At 40.4% G+C, this 16,636-nt stretch overlaps 1 protein-coding gene across 7 annotated transcripts in view; it reads right to left on the reverse strand.

The window, feature by feature from the left end:
• Window positions 1–2,375: 2,375 nt before the first annotated feature.
• The window catches only part of PHC3 (polyhomeotic homolog 3), an 86,394-nt gene continuing 72,133 nt past the window's right edge, over window positions 2,376–16,636 (reverse strand). For 6 of the 7 annotated variants that reach the window (XM_019532723.1, XM_019532721.1, XM_019532719.1 and 3 more), the window contains 4 exons: window positions 11,219–11,333; window positions 7,792–7,942; window positions 7,472–7,700; window positions 2,376–3,082 (listed from right to left, as the gene is read on the reverse strand). In XM_019532723.1, coding sequence (XP_019388268.1) covers window positions 2,928–3,082; window positions 7,472–7,700; window positions 7,792–7,942; window positions 11,219–11,333 — 650 coding nt within the window. In that variant the 3' untranslated portion in view covers window positions 2,376–2,927. Of the gene's footprint in view, window positions 3,083–7,471; window positions 7,701–7,791; window positions 7,943–11,218; window positions 11,334–16,636 lie in introns of those variants that run through there. The other variant, XM_019532722.1, reaches the window with a different exon arrangement.

Consider the following 16,636-nt stretch of genomic DNA (forward strand, 5'->3'; position numbering starts at 1 on the left):
CACAAGTTAAAAGGAATTTGTCCCAGGACAAAAGTGGCAGATCCATGACGAAGAAGCTGCTGTTCAAACCACTTCCGTCATGTCCTGGTGTGCTGGAGATGCTCAGCCCTTGCTGCCACCAGAGACTTGACGGAGCACAATTCACCTTTGCTGCCTAACTGTAAGGGTGAGGGGGATGCCTGCAGCCTGGGGAGTTTAAAGGGATAATGGTGATAGCATGTGCAGCCCATTAAAGCATCAAGACCTTTGAAAGGCTCCCTGAAAACCCAAGAAAAGCTGGGCTTTCAAGCTGCCTAGGAACCCAGCTTGCAAGCCTATCAGTGAGCCTGCCTGCAATTCACTGATAGGCTCCATGGCTGAAGAGCATGCCAGGAACCTCTGAACAGGTGGTCCATAGTGCTTGTTATGTTGGAGTGCTACAAAATTTGTAACACTACAATAATAGTGTTACATATCTATATACATGATCTTGGGAGCCACTCTAATTAAAATTCCCTCAGCATCTTGTGTATTCAGCATCTTGCACTTCAGAATGGTTGTGGGGGCGCTTTAACTAAAACTCATTCAGCAAGCTTTAGTTAAAGCACCCTCGCTGCCATTTTGAAGTGCTGGGATGCTGAATAAACATGACAGCGAGGCTGCTGGAGCATTCTAATTAATTGAGTTTACTCCATCATGTTCTAACTGGAACATCTTAGAGCAGGCGTACTGCACGTGTATTCAGCACGTTGACAGGCACCCACCCATAATGTCCAGAGGCAGCCTGATGGGATTTTGGGGCTTTTTGTTGTTTTAACTATGCCAACACAGCTGAAGCAGTAAAACATTTAGCTGTAGGCAAGGCATACATTTTCATTTCTTCCATTCATTAAGCTTTAAAGCAGAAGTAGTGAGTGTTCTGTGGTTATGCAAGCTCTATAAAGAATTTATATATAACGTGTAGTACATCAAGAGTAAGAAGCAGTGTGTGCTTAAACCAGGATAACTGTGAGGTTCTAGCAATCCCTTAATAATTCAGTCCTGTATAACAACAAACTGAAGAAATTATTCTGAAATCTGTCCAATAAAATCAAAATACTAATGAAGTTAACATGCACAAAACATTACAGTAAACTGTAGATCTAGGAGATAGTATTCACAATACAAGACCACATTTTCCTAACATACCAGATGTCATTATTAATTCACAGGTAATCCATATTCTTTGTCTGAATATTATGAAGTGTACCACCACAAACAAAAGATTAAAAATTAGCCAGTAATATTTTTGTATAAAAATAATAAGCATTTTGATAAAACCATAGCTGAGATAGCTGTAGTTTTCTACTGGCTCATCAAACCAGAAATCAGAAAGCAGAAATGCTTTACACTAGAACTCAAAATCTCCCTCATTTTACCCTCAAAATTAACCATATTAACTAAAAGAAAGGGAGACTGATCTTCTGTACATCAATGGATGTTGGGGAAACAAAACAACAACAAATCTAGAAAGTGCTTAGAAAAAACCAGCTGCTAGCTCTTTTCTAAATCCTTTGGCGCTCGGGTTCAGAGCTCTCCTCATACATTTTGCATTAACAGGTAACGTGTGCAACCCTAATTTGCAGCCTTAGGGGTTGACAGAAAATATCAGAACTGAAATCTCTGTTTTATGAAGTTCAGGAGATTCTAATGAAAAGCAGGAGATCTAATGTTGACCTCTAGAAGATACGTGCAAAAATCTGTTGAGAAAAACAGTGCTAGATCTACCTAAGGAAAATGAAGGACAGATTTTTTTTCTGCATTTTTAACTCGCTCAACCTGCTGTTGTGGTTCAGTGGTAGAATCCTTATCTGCCATGTGAGAAACCTGGGTTTGATTCCTGGATGCGCACATAGCTACAGCCATCAAGGTACCAAACATCTGTACTTGGTCTGGCCTTTGGATTCTATCTCAGTTGTCTAAAGGGAGATTGAAGGTCTCGGCAGCCTTCACACTCCTGCCTAAGCATGTGTGTGGAAGGTCCTGGTGACCTCTGATGCAAACACCATGACCCAGAAGGACTGAGAGTTGCCTACTACTACTACTACTACAGGGTCATTTGTTAAATAGGAGCCACACACTGACAAACTTTCCTTTCAGCCCATGTGTGTGTTGACTCCTTTGGTCTAAGTTACCTAGCAGCAAGCAAAACAAGAAGTATAACAGCTTAATGCCCTCTTAGTGCATAGCAGCATACAAACAATAAGAGTAACGTATGTGCTTCTGTACTCTCTGGGAAGAGTGTCATGCCATTTGCATGTCAGTAGGTCTAGCATTGCATACATGAGGATTATGATGAATATCCTAGATTTTATAGAACGCTTCCAAACATGAACAAAACATTAAAATGGCAGAAGGTTAGCCTATCAGAGAACAGGTTTGTCAAAATTCCCTTAAAACAACAGGCTCAAGATTAAAAGAAACTCAGAGAGCACAACTAAATGCATAGCATTTTACCATAATCAGTGCTTCCACAGACTCTGTGGACTCTTCTGTTATTCCATAGTCTAAAAAACTCTCTACATGGGAAAATGTCTCTTTCAGAATATATTAACATAATTTAAATGAGGATCAGATTATGTTTAAAAAAAATCTTAAACTTGTATAATAATGAACATTTTGGGAATAGTTTAATCTACCACAACATATACTTTTGTTGTCATTAATCTGCCTCACCCTCCACTTTACTGGAATGATTCCCCAGTCTTGCTAATGATTTACCATAAGCCTGATAATTACTGGAAGGTAGGGGGATTATATGGTATATTTGGGAAATAATTTTGAAGTCTTTGTATGAAAAAACTTTGTCAAAATATTACAGTAATAGTCATGCCATAGTGTAGATACTGGCTTATTACTGTATGGGTCTTTGAAAGAGAGAGGCTGTTATCTAAAGTATCACATTCCCACTACGATTCCTTCAATGAGTTGATGCGTGCACATATTTTCAGTGCAGGCCCCAACTTTATGTTCATTGCACTCATTAGGTGATCCTCTTTTAACAAGAGGAGAGCTTGTCCATCAATCTCTTGTGCTCTAAATTCATCTGCAATGTCTTGACAACCTACAAAAGAATAAATAATAAGTCAGTTAGACATACGCATTAACAGGTGCAATGCCTTTGTTCACACTAGAATTGTAATTCCCAATGATTACACCTTGAGGAGTAAAAGAGTTAAACAACATGATTTTGGGACTCCTACGCTCATCTGAGCATTATCTACACATACAGCCTCTACTGAGGCAACCACTGATGGAAACACTGCTCAATGGAAATTAAGACATCCTTGTAAACAAGACAATTGAGTCTTACTTCATCTAAGAGAAAGATCGCTGTGATCTTAGTATGCTCTGGAAGGGCTTGAAATGAAGACAGAAATACCTATTAAATAAAAGAAAGCATCATTCCTCTGGGTTTTTTTCCAGCAAGAGAAGATTGCATTCATTCTGTGAGAACAATTCAAATCCCAAATCATCAGGAAACATTACTTACCTATTATTTCCAAAGCAGCTCTATTCCAGGATCCTCCTGTGCTACTCTACTGGAACACTGAAAATTCCACGCTATGAATATATAGCAGAATTTCCCCTACAAAACCACTTATTACAGCCATAGATTCATGATGGGTTAATAGCCTTCATGCACAGATGGAAAGATGCTGGCATCTCAGTGAAGCAGAGTTAAAATAGTTGGAAGCCTCCCTTTAGAAGTGCAACCTGTTTATCTGAGATTATTCCCTTCCCTACCCTTCTTTTAATACTACTAACATTCTTGAAGGGTAATTTGTACTCTATCATTGGTATATGCCTGTACGTTTAATATAGGAAATGGGGACATTCCATGCAAAGCTCTGTCCCAAATAACTGACAGCCTTTCCTAAGGAAGGACAATAGGAAAAGAGAATGGTCCCTTGACAGATGTCCTGGATATCTGATAAACAGACAACCGTTATACCATATTGTTTGGTACCTTTCTGTGTATGGATAATAAATTAAAGACGCTGTCTTATTTTCGATTATAATTTAAAGCTTCTCTTTCCCCTATGATCATATTTCTCTCGTTTTCAGATTAATCTATATATTTTCTAAATCCATTTAACTGTCCTGTTTTTCTTCCTACAGCCTTTTAGATACTTTTAAAAATGTATATTCCAGCTTCCATTCCAGATTGACTTATTTTGTCTTTAAATGTATTTTCTTGACATCTTTGCATATTCAGCTTTTTGTCTTTATTAAGAAACTATAAAGTGAAAGGGGAGTACTCGCTATGGAGTTTAGAAAAAGAAACAAAACAAAAAACAGTGCCAACAAAATTGGGCACCATACTTCCTATAAGAACAACTGACTAATCCTGAACCCAACAGTAAACCCTTCATATTTAAATCCTATATGAGAATAAATATGCCCTCTTCTCAGTCACATTTTTTTTTTTTTTTTTTGCACCAGTCCTGGAAGCACTGCAATACCAGGTCAATGCATGGAGTGGACAGAGCACGCTCTGGTTCCACCAACCAATACCAAAAAAAATTTGCTCAATATGAGCAGAAAGCAGAGAGAGACTGCAAAGCTCAATCACAAGGACAAGTTAAGTGCAACTGAGCTGAATAAAACATGTGGTAGTACCCATTAAGAGCAATCCCTGTTACCACCAACTCTTTTTCAAGTCACAGTGAGTCAGAACACTGCATACCCAGAAACCCTCTGGCAGCCCCTCTCTCAGCCTGGTATATATGATTAGTGTGGCCCTGCCCTTCACAAAGTGATGCTGGACCAGGCTGTCCTGTGCTTCATCTGCACAAACTTTTGGAGCATCACAGGACTGATCACATGTAATCTGGGTCTTCTTCTCTTTGATGAAATATGGTAGTTAAAAATTATCCCAGGGTAGGCAATACATGAATTTACTAGAAAGACTGTGAATCAATGCTAGCTTTCGTGGACATAAGACGTACCTTTATATAATCCTTGCTTCTTGTCCGAGATCAATGTCTTCTACTTAGAGTGAAATACTTTATAAAAGCCCAGACCCTACTCTACTGTCTAAACATCTATGAACTTAGTTTCCACTCATCCCAAAAGCACAAGCCTATCTCAGAAGAAAGATTTTGTTTGACTCCAAGAGATACACAGCTTTCCCATTCTTTCAATAGCCTATTACACCTCCAAACTTTTATCTTATTCACCTTGAGGAATTGCAGGGTTCTCCTATGTCAGCAATGGGACTCCAGAGATGAGTCCTGTTCTGCCCATGAAGATATTCTCTTAAGGGGCAGCCTTAGCTGAGTTCAGGGCCATCCAACTTTAAGCAGGCAGGCACCGCATGCCACGCAAACCGCACAGTGCTGTTCAGATGTCCCATGCTGCCCCATGTTGCACCATGCCCTCTTCTTGGGCAGAGGTAGGAAGCAGGTCAGAGGAAAGAGAAGCCTGGAGACCATAACTATTGGGGAGGAGCTTAGGACCTGCAAATTAATCCCTTGTACGCTGCATATGGGCTCATGGGCTGCAAGTTGGACAGCCCCGATCATGCTGATCATGTTGAGAGCCAAATCAATTCTGCCAACCGAGAGGGGAAATACAGCTCCTCAGAGAGCCGGTCTCATGGTTGGACCAGATAACCCCCGAGGTTCCTTCCAACTCTACGATTCTATGAGATGACTGCCTGAGCCAAAGTCTAACCAGAAGACAACAGCACTGACTTCAGCACAAAGAAAATGGAGGGCAGAAACAGAGACAGTATTTACCTTTTGCCCAACAGCCCAATGTTTAATGCACTTACTCCGGCCATGAGATGTGGGTGTTTGCTCTGCTTTGCCATGAAGGGGTCTGAACTTAGAAATCCCTGTTCCCATAACAGTAAACTAATCAACAGGCCATTACTAGGCAGGGCATCATTCACTCCTTTTGAAGCTGACTTACTGGGCAGCTAAGAAAGTTACAGGGCAAGAAGAACGGGAAGAAAGAGGGCAGAGCTCTGTGGCCCACTGAAGTGAGTACTGTTTTGGGAAGGAGGAAGACCTAGCTCCAAAGCTACTGTATTAAATTTTCATTTAATAAAATGAATACACACCATTGGGAACTGGAGACATTGTTACTCAGTAGTTTTTCTCCAGCTAAGGATAACTTTACACATAACGTATGCACTTTCTTAGATAGAACTGAATTGCCATAAAGCATGCATGGCTTTACTAGATCACTTTGGAGCATCCTAGACATCCTAACTGAATGCTGATTGTTCCACAGGATCAGACAGGATCACATTTAGTGCACTTACGATACCTAAAATCCATGTAAGTGCCACTTAGACATCTTAAGAGGGGGAGAAGGATCTGGGCTGAAGCTGCTAAAAAAGGTATTCTATGACCCAAAACAAAGATACATTTCTCCAAGAGAATTGCCCTACTGAAATATTTTTTTAAAAGAATGGTTTGAAATAGCCATAAACCTGGAAGAGAGTACAATTGGTAGAGAGACAGTTTAGTTTTAATGATTAGAAATGGGATTGGCTAGTATAGGTGAAAGAAGAATGTTGCACTGCTTCATCTAACGAGCTCAGTTTTACTACTAGCAAATTTAAGATACCTGCATGGACAAAAGAATGTTCTTTATGGGTAGGCAAACATAAGCTAGAAAAACCCAACTGAACAAATGTAAAATAACCAGATGGTGGTGAAAATATAGCAAGGAACTTTGAGTTAGAAGAAAAATTGTGTAAATAAGGAGCCAGGAATTTCACCTGAGGTATTAGAATGTAATTGCTCAAAGTTGATAGCTATCTCTTCACCACCATCTGGTTATTTTACATTTGTTCAGTTGGGTTTTTCTAGCACACATTTGCCTACCCATAAAGAACACTCTTTTGTCCATGCAGGTATCTTAATTATAATTATACCTCTAGTACACTGCAATTGATTTTGTCTTCTATTATATGCATTTTTAGAGGTTTTCTGGATTCTAGAAAACCATATGCATTAAAACAGCTTCTATATCATGAAAGATCTTTACTCTTTCTAATTAATGTATAGGGAAATTAGAGCCCCTTTCTTGCTTTCTCTTTTGAATGAAGACCAGGTAAGTAGGGAAGAGAACAGAAACAGAAGAAAAACATAAAAGGAAGGGAGGAAATGTCTCGATTCAATCCTTCAACCAACCTCTTGAGAGAAATCGGACTGAAAAGAGGAACACCTTTACTCTCCATCAGCTAGGGGGCTACTGCAGAGGTGGGACTAGTTCTATCAATGTGAGATTTTGGAGGGGAAACCCAGGTATGCTGAAGGAACAGGCAAGAGGAAACAAGTTACTTTTATTCTGTACCACCAACTAACGACACCCATGTGGTGTCACCAAATTACCACTCTCCTTCACAGCTATGCTAACAGTAAATTTTTTACTGCTGCAAAACTAAAAAAAACCAACACCCCCAAAACAGAAAAAAAACCTTTACATTACATACCAAGCAAAGAATGTATAAAGGCCCAAACTTCATCAACCGTCCACACTGATGGATCAGCTTGCACAGCTGGTAGCAAGTCAATATTCTCTGGTAGTTTCCTTATCCTGAGTTCCCGAAGTTCACGTTCTCTTTCCCTCTCACTCTGTCGTCGCAGCCGAGTGGTCATAGCAGTTGGCACAGCATCTTCATGAGAAGCCAAATCTTCTGCAGATGGATAAGTAATTGGAAGCTGGAAAATGCAGTACAAATAAACTACGGTATTATATTTTCTTTACAATGCTTTAAATGGTGATTTAATTTTAGGCAAACATTCTACAGACCTGTCTAAGGAAGTGCTCTCGTGATGCCCCATCCGGGCCAGTTGGTCGACGCCCACGCTGTCCAAGACTTTGGCTATCTGACTTCCGATTCCAACGACTGGATTTGTCTGATGAGAATAGGCCATATTTCTTAGCACATCTACCACTGTGCCTAAGGAAGCAAAATATATTCAATAAAATAATAATTTGAATTCACTGATTTTTTTAAATGACAGTATGTGCTTCATATAGAAATGTTACTTAAAGATAACTATCACAGAAACACAAGCTTGTGGTAGGGATTTCAAATGTAATTCAATCTGTCCTACTGTTCTGAGGTCAGATCAAGTACATCCCATCCTTCCAAAGTATTTGTCTAATCTGTCCTCAAGACACTGATTCCATAGCTTCCTTAGAGCCTATACCTGTGCTTTGCCAATGCTTCTCATGTCTAATCTAAATCTCCCCTGCTGTAAATATAAAATAATTACTTCTCACTCTACCCTTGGCAGAAATGGAGCACAATTGTTCTCTTTAGACCAGTCTTTTATATATTAAAAGACTTACATTCCCCTCTCAGTCTACCTTTTCCCAGACTAACTGAAATCAAATCTTTCAACATTTTGTCATGAGTCTTGTTTTCTAAGCTTTTTATTGTTCTGATTTCTCTTTTGCACCCTGCTAGACAGCACCAGCACACCAGTGCTCAGTAGAGCAATTACCTCCTGTGCTTTGCATATGACACCCTTATTAATACATCAAAGAACTAAGATATCAGAGAATGACACCTGGATCACATTATTTATTCATATGCAATTGGCGACCACTCTAACCCCTGATCCTTTTCTGCTGTCCTGACGCCTAGCTAGATACTTCCTAATTTGCATCTCTGAAGTTATTTCCTTCCCAAAAGTATTATTTTGCAGTTTTCTTTATTGAATTTCATCTTTTTAGTTTTTCGATCAATTTGGCAGGATCTTTTTGACTTCTGACCTTATCCTCCAATATGCTTATAACTCCTCTGACCTTGTTGCCATCTTAAGCATACTCTTCTAGTACATTATCCAAGTCAAATGAAAATATTGGCTAGTACAGGACCCAGGACAAACCTTTTCAGGACACCAATTTGATAAGCCTTTCCTGTTTGTTAGCAAACCACTGATAACTACTCATGAAATACAGATTTTCAACCAGTTGTGCCCTGTTTTACAGTTACTTCATCTAAACTCAGGAAGCTTCTGAGAATGTCATGAGAAACTGTCAAGAACAGTACTGAAGTCAAGCTATATCACATCTACTATACATCTATTTAATCCATTAAGATGGTGACCTTGTCAAAAAAGGACAAAAAAAGTAAAGCGCCGGTGCCTGCATAATAAGCATTTAATCTTTTCTCCCTGCCAGCAGAATTTGCTGGAATTATAAACACTCAACTTACTTCCTTTGTGATTTAGATAAGAGCAGCCACACTGCAAACTAGAACTTGATCTACAATGTTCACAACGGTAATGCACTGAATCAGAAACAGAGCTAAGACTTCTGGGGATATATCTCCCAGTCTCATGCTTTCTTAACGAGGAGATCTACTTCATAAATTCTCTCTCAGACACAGTGGGAGAACTTCTCTTTTCATTCTGGATACATTAAAAGGACTAGTATCACTCAAACAGAAATAGCCTGCACTCACACTGAAGAGTGGCTCTGTTAACAGTAAATCAGATGTGATACATAATATGCCTAATAGCCTATTCTCCCTGATGAGCCAACCAATTTACATGAAAACCACTACCTCGCTAAAGTCTAAGGGTTTGTATAGGTAGAAAACACTCCAGTTAAGAGGAACAATTTAGTTATTCTTCAAGTTAACTTGCAGTGAAGTTTAAGTGCTACATTTTTCTGGTACAGTAATTCTAGCCAGATAATAAGAGAACAGAATAGATCATTTGATCTCTTTGGGTTATTTTTAAATTACAATGAAGTCCTCAGGTTCTCTCACCAATGGCACAAACAATTTAGGTAACTTACAGAAAAGGTTATATTTTCTGTAAAAAGAGATAACACAATCTGGCACCCCATCATAAATCATATGGTCCATGAAATTAAAAGCTAACATTAAATTGTTCTTGCTTAAATTTCTGGAAAGGAGAATAAGTCTTAAGAACATAGTCTAAATATAGTCTTCAGGAAAGTATGATGGAGAAAGCAGTTACCTATCAGATGAGCTAAATAAAAGGTTTCAAATTTTCAAATGGAAAAAAGAATTAAAGTGCCTGTAGGGCTTGCAATCCCACTTGCAGTCATTACCATTACTTTGGAAACCACTTCCCTATAAATTTTAGTATCTGAGCTAAACTCTTCTACATGTACTCTTTACCCAAAAGAGTTGAACAAGGAATTTGCTGTTTTTCCTGCTGTGAATCCCACCTACTTAGGCAATACTTATGAGCCAACTGTTCAAATGGGGAAGCATTTTATAATCTGTATCAACGAAGAAGAATGGCCACTTCTGTCCCAGTCAGTGATGAGCAGAACATTTTGGTTTTCCTCATCAAGAAGTATCTTCTGAAATTATCTAGAACCAAAAAAGCTGACAAAGATTCCTCCAGTAAATGAGCTTTGAGCCTATCACTTCGATTGCTCTGGTTTGAGATATAAAAGCACATACAAGTTGAAGAATCAGTATGAACGCCACTTGTCAAGACACTATAGGAACAGAAGACCTAAGCTGACACGAGAGGTGGCTGAAATGCAACCCCTCCTGACAAAAACAAACTGAGGGATGATTAGAAAATAAATGCAACTTTATTTCCAAGATGTTCAGGAATCTGCAAGTCCACTAATATTATCTTTTTATTAATGTGACTAATTCCACAGCTTCCAAGACAAAGCGAGAAGCTCCTAACTTTGAGGAAGCAATATCATAAAGGGAACTATTTGCTAAGAAATTTCTTTTCCCTCATCAACAATAGCGGACAGGGAGACTCACGAGCCACATTATATGTTCTTAATAATCTCTCAGAACCTAAGTAATACAATCATAGAAATCAGAGATAGGAAAGTCTACCTTCCAGCCAGTACTGCAATACTTAGAGTACTGCAATTCCAGTGCTAGCAGCAGACCAAAAACAAGACTGGACTAAAACTCAGGTTTACTCCATCTCAAGTCAGTGCTCTATTCACAAGGCCACACTGTCCTCAGGGCTACAATCAGATCGCTTTAGGAGATTATTTAATCAAGTAACAGACCACATTGTTCCAATTTTCACCATTTTCTTTTTTTCTGAATTATTCTGAACTGTGCTGCAGCTGTCATACATTTTGGAAGATCTAGAGCATCAACCTGGTTATTTTACATTATTTATTTTTCATTCCCAGACATACTGTTGGTATACAATCATGCTTATTCATCCACATCATGATTATAAATATCGTTAATAATGCAGAATACCTTTTGGCACAGGACAGGGAGCAGAATCGCTTTGACCGTAGGAATTTACTAGCATATCCCATTTTTCCACATGCCTCACACTTCAGGAGTTCATTCTCGATTTCATCTAGTCCCTCTAAAGAAAAGAGCAGCATAAACAAGGTCAGTTTAAACAATATAAACATAATGCCATGTAATTTCTTAGCTCTTAATTAGGCAAGTAGAGAGACTTCATAAAACAAACAATTGATTTGAATGCCGCAAAGAAGCTAAGCAGAGAACTGAAGCCAAATCAGTGGATTACAAATTTTAATTTTACATACACACTTTTGAGGTTAATGAATTCTTTTATTTTAAAATATGTGCCTCTTTTTTAATTTACAGTATATGTACAAGCAGACAATGTCTTCACAGCTAATCAACACCTTTTTCATATTTTAATTCTAGGAACGGAGCCTGTTAAACAATTCACTGAGAGTATCTGTCATTCCATATTCAAAATGCAAGGTTTGTGGCTTAGCTGCAGTACATCAGATCATTGCAAAGCACTGTTTCTCTTTCCTGAACAGAAGAAAGTAGAAGTCTTATTATCTGAGGGTTTGGGGAAGCCACTGAAGCATTGGATCTAGTTTATAGAAAAGGTAGACATTTCAGTTTTAAGAAGCTCACGAAATTACCGTATTTTAAAAATGCTTTTGCTTTTCGAGCGAAGCTGCCCAGCCCCAGCATGATTCCTGGAAACATCACTAGATTTAGTTTCTCGTTAGTTCACATAAAACTGTGGTCATGTGCAAGTAAGTCATGATTATAACCTATGAACAATGCAGTCAAACCTCTGTCATGCTCATTCGATTGCTTTAGTGCTGGCACCTGGCTTGGGGAATCCTGTCCTCTGTTGCATTAAGGGGTGTCCCAGTCTCAAAATAAATTTTGCTTACTATTACATTATTAATTTCCCTATTTACCATCACAGCCTATGATGCAAAGTAACTGCATGACAGTGGATGGTATTAATTATAAAAATTGTGTTTAGAGTCGATCAAAAAATTAAATATATTTAGTACAACACAGAAATCTAATGGCACTGCACCCAACCACATCAGATGAATCCTCCAAATTACCTTTCAGTTTCTAGTCCCTTAAGAAACCTAGATCACCTAAATGGTTACAATAAAAATTATACCTGAATATAGGCTGTAAGTGCAAGATTTGTTGGAAGTAGAGGGGAAGCAAAATTCCAGAATGAGAATGTGTACCATGGAGCAGTAGCTCCCTCATTTATATTGAAGGGCATCCAGTCTTGGAATTTCCACTGATTGAAACTACGAAGAATGACCCATCCAGAAAGGCAGTCCTTCAGGTAACCAGTAAATAAATAACCTTTAACTTTACCTGAAAACCAGTGCAATTACTGAGAACCGGTATGTTATGATGATTCATATGTGGCACAATACTCAATGATAGAGCAGTTTTACTTATACAAGTTTGAACTTATAAGTGGCCCCAAAAGTGCAGCTTAGGCTGCCCATAGTATAATAATTTCTGGTCCTACAAAAGCACAATTGATAGTGACAAAAGCACAAATGACAGTACCAAATTCCATTATTTTCCAAGCAGATACAATGGGGAAAGTGTATTTTTTGGATCTATCTGATGTTCCAGAAGCACCCCTGGAACTGACATACTCATAGGATTGTGAACAAATGGATCCATGGGAATAGTAACACCCAGACTAACTTCTCTGGTTAGATCCCATTAACATGAAGCTTTCCCATTTAACAGATTAAGTGATGCAGGAACAGATGCCTGGATCTGCAAAACCTGAAACAATAGCTCTGAAAGAAGACTTCAGCCTGCCCATTTATTTCAATGAACGTTACTGATGTCAGCATTTAAAATATTTCCACTGGCATGTAAGTTAATGCTATGCTTTTCCACACGTAGGAAAAAGAGTGCCATGTTTGTATTATGAAGATCTGAACAGCACATATTGGTACTTCCGCTAAATGGGTTTGAGTGATACTTTTTTTACACTTTCAATCAAGGAGGAAACAAACACAGCCCCTGAGCCACTTGAAGAGAGAGAAACTCAAGAAACCTTGCAGGAAATATAAGAATCGCCAAAAGAAAACAGCACGTGGAACTGAGCAGAATCCATCAAGAGTGAGATATGCCTAACGAGCATGCAGTCATATTCTGAATATCTGCACAACAGTGTTTTACATGAACCAGGTTTGCTTTGTAGGCAGAGCTTTTAAAACTACTCTCAGCTGTTGGCCTCCACCAACCAATCCTGATCCACAATCTATGAAAAAACACAACGGGAGATGAGACAATGCTTATCCCACAGGTGAAAACACAGACAGAACAAATTGTTTTTAATTCAAATAAGCACACACACATTATTGCAGTATTTGTCTATTTTCCCTCAATTTTGAGGATTCACTGGGTACAAGTATACCTTATATCTCTCTACTTATTCCTCTTCATTACACTATGTAAAATTCCCACTTGGGTTCTAGCTTTTTGGTTGCACTCTGTGGAATTCGGCACTCCCAACTAACAAAAGATTCTGGTACAGCAGTTTAGCTCAAAGAACAGGACTTTGAACTTTCAATATTTTGAAATATTAACTTATCATGCAGCTTGCCAAATGCTCACTTATCTACTTTCTCAATAGAACTGTAGAGATGAAAGCAATAAAGGAGCAAAACATAAATAAATCAATAACATTGAAAAGATTATCTGGAAAAAATTTCCCACAACCATGGAGGTACCAGGATCCAATTATACTCCTAAGGCTAAATAAATCACTTCCTAATCTAAAACTGAAAATCTTACCACTATGAAGTCTCCAGCTTTGGAAGCCGATATCAAAACTGTAGTAACAATGGGGGGGAGCCTTATGGCAATCGCTTAGAATTGGAAAATGTACCATCTAATCATCTCTGCCACTGAAGCAGGGAGACAGATTTATTTGATAAGTATATCTTCCTAGGGTAGAAAAAAATTTAGAAGCACAATGTAGATCATGCTAGCTGGAAAGAAAGGGAGAACTCAAGAAGAGTGCAAGAAAAGTAGATGTCAGAAAACCTGCTGCACTGCACATGAAGTGTTTCTTCCCTGAACATGTAATTTAGCTTATGATGGGAAAAATATTTTGTTAATAGGATCTGTGATTTTTCTTGCAAGTGTCTCAAGGCTGGATAATCTTTCCTGGTTTACCTAATGAGTAACTGCAGATCACATACATGAAACAACCCTCAGCTGTCAAAAGTGACAGCTACAAACATCAATGCAAATGTCTAAATAACAAAAACAAACTTTGCATCTGCTGAGAAACGATGTTTATTGTTAGCACAGAAAAGACCCATGAGAAATCTGTGGAAAATAAAACTAACTCAATATCTATTCTATCAATGTAAGTGCCAATTACTAACTCTTCCATCATAATTGCAAGCACTAAAAGGGTACACCAGCAGAGAGCAGAAGTCCCTTATATCTCTTACAATATTCTGGCTGAAATACAGTATTAGTTATTAGCAATTATTTAGAACAGTCATGTTCAACCTTCTTACCCACCGGGCCAGACTGGTATCACCAAGTCCGATCATGAGCAGACCCAGCTGGTATTCCCAATCTGGCAGCTGGGTGGATGCAGTGGGCACCATCTGGCCATGTGGAAGGGAGCAGGGAGCAGGGAACAGACCAGCCCCTATGCAGCTCCACAGGGGAAAGGAGCTTGACCTGGCCCAGAGAGGGAAGGGGATGTGGGCCAGGTCCCAACCCAGGGAGGGAAGGGGATGTGAGTAGGGGGAAGAGGGCATGGCTCAGCCCCAATGGGAGGGAAAGGCATGTCGCCAGGACCCGATCCAAAAGGGATCTCAATAAAGGAAGGGGCTGCAGCCTGGGCCAGCCTACCACATGGAAGTTGAGGATTTGGCAGAGGGGAAGTTGGCCATATTAATAGCCACTGCTCCTTCAACACCAAATTTTATGACCTGTGGGGAGTCCTGTGGGCCAGATGCAACGGCTGTGGGCTACATTTGGCCTGAAGGCTACAGGTTGAGAATCCCTGATTTGGAAAGCTGCTATTTTGTTCATCTCATAGTTTAATATAAACCACAAGGTGTACATTTCCAGACATGCACGAGGTCGAACCTTTCCCAAGTTGTGGTAAGGCAAGTTCTGTCTCTCTGTCTGCATGAGTTGAAAAGTATTAAGTGAACCTTATGCCACTATTAAATTTATCAAAATAATGTCAAACAAATGATAGAACTTACCACATACAACAACTTTGAAAGCCTCCTGCCTCTGAGGCTTTCCATATCATCAACCAGGGATCTGGGTTGTCCATTCGCTGCAGAAAAAGATGCATTTTCTCCTTTAAAGGAAAAAACATAGAAACTGCAGGTTTCCCTTGCAGGGTGGCAGAGTTCCAGCCTGCAAGGGGCTGCTTAGTGCTGGGGGGGAACAGGAAGAGGCCAATCCAGCGTAGGGGGTACCACATGCACATGCATATGCATACATGCAGCCATGCAGTGTGGTGAAGAGCAGCTCCACATATGCAAGTCTATGGGGTGGAGCATAGGTGAGGCGTAGGCGAGCAGAGGGGCATAGGCGACATGTCAGGGGGCAGGGAAGCATAGGTTGTGTGTGGGAGGAGCATGGGGGGTCACATATGCACCCCCAGATTTCTATGCCCACAGCAGACATGGGGCTGTAGCCTGGCTGGACCAGCATGGACAGGAGGAGCTGCCTCTGCAGCCCAGGGGGCAGGACCTGGCACAGGAGGGCAGAACAGGGTGGCAAGACTCTCCGCTGCTGCCACCAGCACCAGGACCCCCATGCCAGCCATATCACCAGCAACATGAGTAACAAATGGAGGAGGGGAGAGGGAAGCAATTCTGCCCCCACCTCCTCCCACCACCAGCCACTCATGCACCAGGCTGCAGCTCTGCCCCACTACCATGGCCTGGTTGCCGCCGAGGCTGCTCCCTCTCAGGCTGCAGCTCTACCTTGGAGGGAAGGTGGGGTGGAGGGTAGTGAAAGTAGCTGGGACATGGTAGTGGACTGGAGCCATGGCCTGGCATACGAGTGGCTGGCAGCAGGAGGTGAGGGCAGCACAGCCTCCACCCAGTCTGTTAATCCTTGTGCTGCTGGTGATGCAAGGGTCCCAGTGGTGGTGGTGGCAATGAGTCTCATCACCTTGCTCCTCCCTCCCATGCTGGGTCCTGCCCACCGGACCACAGAGGCAGCTCCTGCCTGTGCTGGTATGGCCAGCCTGCAGCCCCATGCCCACTGTGGGCACACAAATCTGGTGGGGCATATGCCTTCTCATAACCCCTGACACATTGCCTATGGCATTGCCTATGGTCAGGCACCCCCTCTGCCCCACAACCCCCCTGCCTCAGACACAGAGGAACTGGGGCCTGAGGG

This window comes from Crocodylus porosus, unplaced genomic scaffold, assembly GCF_001723895.1.
Source record: "Crocodylus porosus isolate Cpor-Errol unplaced genomic scaffold, CroPor_comp1, whole genome shotgun sequence".
NCBI lineage: Eukaryota > Metazoa > Chordata > Crocodylia > Crocodylidae > Crocodylus > Crocodylus porosus.